The 6,663-nt window shown below is 41.7% G+C and overlaps 3 protein-coding genes across 5 annotated transcripts; 2 read left to right on the top strand and 1 right to left on the bottom strand.

Moving 5' to 3' along the window:
* Positions 1-1,105: 1,105 nt before the first annotated feature.
* LOC128265577 (lipoamide acyltransferase component of branched-chain alpha-keto acid dehydrogenase complex, mitochondrial) lies at positions 1,106-3,758 on the bottom strand. Its single transcript, XM_053001671.1, has 4 exons — positions 3,582-3,758; positions 2,250-2,933; positions 1,789-2,187; positions 1,106-1,730 (listed from the first exon to the last, which is right to left on the bottom strand). The coding sequence occupies exons 1-4, from the start codon at positions 3,651-3,653 to the stop codon at positions 1,497-1,499; spliced, it is 1,389 nt and encodes a 462-aa protein (XP_052857631.1). The 5' UTR covers positions 3,654-3,758; the 3' UTR covers positions 1,106-1,496.
* On the top strand, positions 3,679-4,831 carry LOC128265584 (translation machinery-associated protein 16 homolog). The gene is given in 4 exon segments (XM_053001690.1): positions 3,679-3,740; positions 4,096-4,180; positions 4,249-4,296; positions 4,298-4,831. Coding segments are annotated over 4 exon segments (699 nt in total). The 3' UTR covers positions 4,802-4,831.
* A 666-nt stretch (positions 4,832-5,497) lies between these two features.
* LOC128265575 (cytochrome c oxidase copper chaperone) lies at positions 5,498-6,178 on the top strand. Of its 3 annotated transcripts, none has more exons than XM_053001668.1 (3): positions 5,498-5,601; positions 5,671-5,855; positions 5,937-6,178. In XM_053001668.1, the coding sequence occupies exons 2-3, from the start codon at positions 5,698-5,700 to the stop codon at positions 6,019-6,021; spliced, it is 243 nt and encodes an 80-aa protein (XP_052857628.1). In that variant the 5' UTR covers positions 5,498-5,601; positions 5,671-5,697; the 3' UTR covers positions 6,022-6,178. The 3 variants fall into 3 exon arrangements, with proteins under 3 accessions (XP_052857628.1, XP_052857629.1, XP_052857625.1); XM_053001669.1 differs by having other exon boundaries at positions 5,499-5,605; XM_053001665.1 differs by having other exon boundaries at positions 5,508-5,601; positions 5,668-5,855.
* Positions 6,179-6,663: the final 485 nt, after the last annotated feature.

Genomic DNA, 6,663 nt, shown 5'->3' with positions numbered 1-6,663 from the left:
ACAACTCACATAAATCTCTAGACATTTAAACATTAGTTAGTTTCAAAACCGCTCATGGGTCTAATTGCTTTATATAAATGTTGTGTACTGAGTCCATTTAGATCTAAGATCTTTATTGATGTCAATCTAGAGTTGGAGTGAGCTCTACCAAATAGCAGTTGAATAAACTATAAAATTTCTTTGGAAAATATAGAACGATATTATCAATAACTCCATACATATCGTTGTCAAAAAGTGTGGTCTACAAAATAGTTCTGAAAACATTAGAAAATATTTTGTAGACAACACATTTTGGCAACGATAAGTATGGAGTTACTGATAGCTTTAGACTTTTTATTTAAACATTTTCTGGACCAGATTCTAATCTAGCACACCGAAATTTACTGAAAATGTACACTTTTTTAATGTAATTGTTTTAGTTTAACAAAGGGTTTTTGCAAAATGAACAGTGTTATAATTTCATATATTAGAAGCCGATCTAGCTTTATTTTTTTTAGCTTAGCTTTCACCTGGCTACACTGATATCCTACCGCCACGCGGAAAATAACGTGCTCAGCAACTGAGCAGAGTCAAATGGATGCTAAAATTAAATTAATCTTGCTGCAAAACAAAGTTGAAATACGTGTATGTACATTGTGCATACCCTCATAGCAAGTAATGCGAGTTTTACGCAACAGTGTTCTTAAAAACCTTTTTTTTTTCTGATTGTAACAGCAGGGCCATTAAGCGTAGATAGGGACATTTTGGAAGGCGTTAAATCAAAAGTTAGACTTGTGGACTTTTAATGGACCCTAGAGAAGTTAAAAGAGTAGCAATCAATAATTTTGAGATTATATTACTCTTCGTTTTATATGAGCACTGTTTTTGCCAATTATTTTATATTTTACTTCTTATACCAAAAGCTTAAATACAATACTCTAAGCTTAAGAGATTTCCAGGACATCCGGAACATCAAATTAACTGACCTTAATTCCAGTTTTAAAGGATGCAAGAGGTGGGCCAATCACACAAAGCCGACACAAGGCCACAGAGACGAAGCTGTAGACCAATTACAAATATTTTACAACTGACTTAGGTGCCGTGAGAATATGCAAAAAGATGGTGCTGCTTTACATAAACCGTTTTGGATATTTATTGGACAGCCATTAAAACAAAGCTTTAAAATAAATGCACACACTACAGTTGAACTGTACGCTAAAGCTGCTGCTTAACAAACTACAAAGAAGTGATATGCGGTATAAATGCAGGGGTTAACAAAAAAAATATAAGGAAGCCAGCCATGTGCGCCAGGAGCTTAAAGTAATCGAGGAGCCGCTCAGAGCAGCGTGCCTCCTATAAATGCACGTTTCGGGGATGGGCGGCGGCACATGGCACATGCTCCAGAGCAAAACGGATTGACGTACAATTTACAAAATTAGTTATGTGTCTAGATAAATGCATGGGGTACAGTACAGTGTACAGCCTTATGCGTGGGAGTTGGAGTTGGAGCACTGGAGTTAGTGCAGCAGGAATAGAGCAGGCTGCTCCAGATACTGCTTCCAGACGTTCGAGAAACTGGCCATGGTCACGCCATCGATGACGCGATGGTCGGCGGACCAACTCACGCTCATCACATAAGCCTTGACCACCTCGTCCTTGTCGTTGAAACGCGGCACCGCCTTGGTCCTTCCCATTGCTCCAATAGCCACCTGAGGCGCCATAATGCAGGGGTGTGTGTAGGTACCGCCAATCTAAGGGATTCACAAGGTAATCATAACGTTTGCCACACAACAACTTAACACTACTTACAACTCCGATGTTGGAGAGCGAGAAGGTGCCATCGGCAAAGTCCGCTGGGCTCAGGGAGCCAGTGCGTCCGCGCTCCACGAGTGCGTTTAGATCCTTGGCTATCTCGATGATGGTCTTTGCCTGGCAGTTCTTGATGTTCGGCACCACCAGACCCTGCGGTGTATCAATGGCCACGCTAATATTGTGGGCTCCCCTGAAGATCAGAGACTCGCTGGCCAAGTCCAGTGAGCTATTAACAATTGGATACTTGGACAGGGCAATGCTGGCGGCCTTGATGCAAAACGGCATGAAGGTAAGCTTGGGCACTCCCTTCTCCTGGGCCACCGCCTGCAGTTGGCTGCGGAATTTCACCAGCTGGGACATATCGATCTCGTCGCTGTACGCAAAGTGCGGAATTTTCTGGGGGAAGAAGACAATGCTTATTTGGGATACTTATGGCAATTAACATTATGACCACTTACCAGGGATTCCGTCATCGATTTGAGCATGGCTTTGCGCACTCCCTTGAGCACCTCCACCCGATCGGCGGGTGCAGAAACAGCAGGAGCAGTTGCAGCTGCAGCACTAGCACCTGGTTTCTTGGTTACCAGCGTGGGATGTGGCACATTTGTGCCCGGTGGTACCTGTCCCAGGAACTCCAGTATATCGCCCTTGAGCACACGACCATGCTTGCCCGTTGCCGGTACCTTGGCCAGATCCAACTGATGCTCCTTGGCCAGGCGACGAACGGAGGGCGTGGCGGGTGTGATCATACGACCGCCAGTGGAAGTGGCAGCTGCTCCCGTTGCTTGCGACTGCTCCGTTTCGCTGGCAGAACTCTCAGAGGATGTGGAGGACGAAGAGGAGTCATCCGCGTCATCGCCTTCCTCGTCCAGCACATCGAAATCCACCAGAGGCTTGCCTACCAATGCGATCTCATCGATGCTGTGGTGGATCTTGGTGATCTTGCCATCGTAGCGACTAGTGATCGTCACCGATGCCTTGTCCGATTGCACCTCGCAGAGGTTGTCGAACTGCTCCACAGTGTCGCCTACTTTCACGAACCACTCCTTTACGGTCACCTCGCGGATGCCCTCGCCAATGTCGCTGAGGTGGAAGGAGACCGTCTTGTCCAGACTGGGAGTCACATGCAGGCAGCGTCTCAACTATGAGGGAAAAAACATTTTGATTAGTTTAATATTAACTAGAAAGCAGTTTAAGTTGGAAAAGAAAATGTTTTAATTGAGACAACACATTTTTGTATTCATAGCTAAAAATATTTATATAACTATTTTAGTTATGCTTAATTAATACGCCAGTTAACTTTTTCAAAATTCAATTTATATTAAAGTTACAATTTGAAGCATCTTCATAACAAAAGCGTTTCAACTTTGCAATAGAATTACAATTAAATAATTTGATAAGCTACATTTGTATAATAAAATATGTATTTTAAAGTACTTATGTTTTAGTTTAGAGTCATATTTTAAAATGTTCATAACTATATTACTAAGCAACATTTCTCAATATCAACACAATTTTAAAAAAAATAATTTAAAAAAATGGAATCTAAAAATTCGGATCAAAAAATATAAATCAAAAATAAGATCCAAAAAAGAACCTGAAACCTTCTGATCTCTGATTTTGTTTTTTTCCGTGTAACGAAAACAAATTCGCTCCGATTAAAAGAGTGCGGAGATAAGTATTTCCCTCTTGCTCGAACGCACGCTAGGTGTTTTTGAGATTACATAACGGCGGTGTTGTTTTTCTTTTGCCAAGGAATGGACTGACGGCAGTTTTCTGGGAATACTTACTGTCGCCTGGCGGGAAATGCAGTTCCTGAGCAGCCAACAGGTAGCGCCATTTCTGAGCAGGTGTGTTGCCATTTAGCGGGGACTTTGGGGCCTGGAAATGCACGGGAATAGACGCGGATCGGTTCGGATCGTGGGTTTTAGCCTCATGCGATCGAGCAGGTGTGTGTGTATGTGTGCAAAAACATATGATTCTGTCTGGAGATGGACTGGAAACTATCGATATCTATTGCACGATCATTGGATAAAATATTGGCATAAGTACATTTCAGTTTAAACACGGGTATTATATTTGTCTCTTAGTTTTGCAACTATTTATTTTATATGAAGCTTTATATGAAGGCTAACATGTAACAAAGAAAACAAATTTTGAAGATTTTCAGAAAATGCATGATGATTAAACTGGAAGAACAAAAGATTAGATAAAGATTTAGAATAAAGAAAATATTTGAGTAGGAACTAAGTTGAAATTAAGGATCGGTTTACTCAAACTATCGTTAAAAGTAACCGCCACTAGTGACCCAGCTGATCGCGAGCAGCATGTGCCCGCCAGCGTTTACCAACACTTGAATCAAAACAACGTGAAACTTCGCATAAAAATGGTAAGTATGCATTAAATATAGTGCGTGATGTAGAACTAAAATAAGGTTTACTACTCCACAATCACCAGACGAATCTTCGCAAGGAATTGGAGAAATGCAAGCACCCTAATAGCCGAAAAAACCAAGGCGTTGGGCAAGAAAGCCCGGCGCCAGAACCACAAGCACCGAGTGCGTTTGGGCCATGCCATCAAGAGCAACATAACCGGCGAGAAGTTGAGCTGGTTTCTGGGCCAAATCGATGAGGGTCGCACCGAACCGCTGACTCCACAGGAGCTGGAGGATCTAATCGAACTGTATTTCACCCGGTTCGACGAGGAACTGGAGCAGATCAACCTGAAGCAGTCGATTGGCAAACATCGGGCCAATCAGCATGCCGCCCGCAAGGATGTGATCACCATGACGCTGGAGAAGGAGCGCAACGAGTTCCGAAGCGGCGGCCTGGAGCTGATGAACCTCTGCGATCCGCTCAAGTTGAAAACGCTGCGCGAGTGGGACGGCAGTGCGCTGAGTGTGCAGCACCTGAAACTCGACCTGGTGTCCCACAACATGCTGCAGCGGCTCAAGGTGGAGCAGTCAGCGAAAGAGGAGCAGGCCGCCAACAGCGAGCAAATGGAAACATGAAATAAATAAGAAATAAAAACCAAAATCCTTTGTTGACATTTGCATTCGGCTGTTGTGCAACACTGTTCGATGTCGATGGGTCACAGCTGTTCTGTGTTGTATAATGTTCTTTGCCAGGGCTGTCGCGTGTCCTGAAAGCTATCTCATGGATTTAAAAACCATCGCGTGGGTTTGCCATACATTTGTAGTTCACAGTATATAAAAAAAAGGATTTCGTATTTCTAGTTTATTTTAATTGCACATCGGCAATCGTCTTTACAGCTATTAAAACATATTGGAAATACAAAATGCTGAAACACACTATGTGGTAAGGTTGCCAAAATAACCCAGATTCAAAAATAATTTGACATTAGTATGAAGTCAATATACATTAATAAAATGTGATTTTTTAGTTGGTCTTGTATGTCAAAATATAGATGTTTGCCGTTGGCTATAAAATTGCTTAGAGTAATACAACAAAATCTCTTAAGTCACAATATGTTTAGTTGCTCATCATATATTAATACAAAGATTAACTTATTTGAACAAATAAATAATTTTTTCAAAAAAAAGAAACATCATAAGCCAGAATTTGTAAAAACATTAAATTTTGTCCTGAATGCTTGCATGGTTTAAATAAAATTAAAGAGCCGAACAAAAAAATAAACTGTGAACGATAGTTCTGGCGATACCTACCAACTCTAGTTTTAAAGCGATGTACGTCAGACCTTTGGCAACCCTGTTCAGTGAACTTGAATTTAGTTATTTTTGTGTGCTGTGCGCCGATAAACCAAATTGTGGTGAAATATCCGTCTCGAAACGTGAGTTTTATTATATAAACAAACGTGAAGAGTTTTCTGTAACGCCCAGTCTATTGGTTCCCCCAGCAGCAGTTAGTGAAGCAACCGAATTGAAGAATGGGCAACAACATGTCCCAGGGAGCCACAGCTCCAAGTGTTTCGGCTGCTCAGCCGGTGGCCACCGCATCCGCAGCCGTTCCAGCTGCCGGCGAGAAGCCCAAGACCTGCAAGGCCTGTTGCGCCTGTCCGGAGACCAAAAGGGCACGTGACGCCTGGTGAGTGTACCCCACAAAAATGCCACATGACGCAACCACATGGCTAACACATATTTTGTCTCCCCGTCGAATCTCCTCCAGCATTGTGGAGAACGGTGAGGAGAACTGTTCCGCGCTGATCGAGGCGCACAAGAAGTGCATGCGCGATGCCGGTTTCAACATATAATTAACCTGGCAAATCCCGGATGAGACTCAGGGACTAGGCTGCTAGTCCTGCAGATTCCCAGTGCCAGGTCCCAGTTCCCCGGATACCCTCTCCACATCCACTGTTTGTTTTTGTTGCATCTCAAGCTAATTATAGAACTAAATTAATTGAAAATCAAGCGGTTTGTGATGTTCTTATTCTTGCATAGCGCCTACTTCGCATTTCCTGTGGAAGTATGTGGTTTTCTAATTTAATTTGTTTATCAGATTCTCAGTTAAACATAAATTTTTTAAGATTTGATTTAGAATGAGCTTAGGCTAAATCTAAGCTCTTTTTGAGATAGCCCCTTAATTTGGTAAGACTTATATTTAAAAGCAGTTTTCCCTATTTTATTGACCATGACTTTGAAAATATTTTATTGTCATTGTAAATGGTCAAATGTCTATTTCCTATAGGCAAACCCATTATATTTGGAAAAGTAACTGTTATCTTTAACAGGCGCCTAATTGAATTTGTTTGTTTTTTATAAAAATCGTATAGTCTAACTACTTGCATTTCCAACTCGGAGATCTTATAATATTAAAAACTCTTATAGAGATAGAAACTTTTCGAATCAAAGACTTATTTAGTTGTTTTGATTTATAAGTTCTTAAACTAACTATT

The sequence above is a fragment of the Drosophila gunungcola genome, unplaced genomic scaffold (genome assembly GCF_025200985.1).
Source record: "Drosophila gunungcola strain Sukarami unplaced genomic scaffold, Dgunungcola_SK_2 000136F, whole genome shotgun sequence".
Taxonomy (NCBI): Eukaryota; Metazoa; Arthropoda; class Insecta; order Diptera; family Drosophilidae; genus Drosophila; species Drosophila gunungcola.
This window is presented reverse-complemented; position numbering and strand designations above follow the sequence as displayed.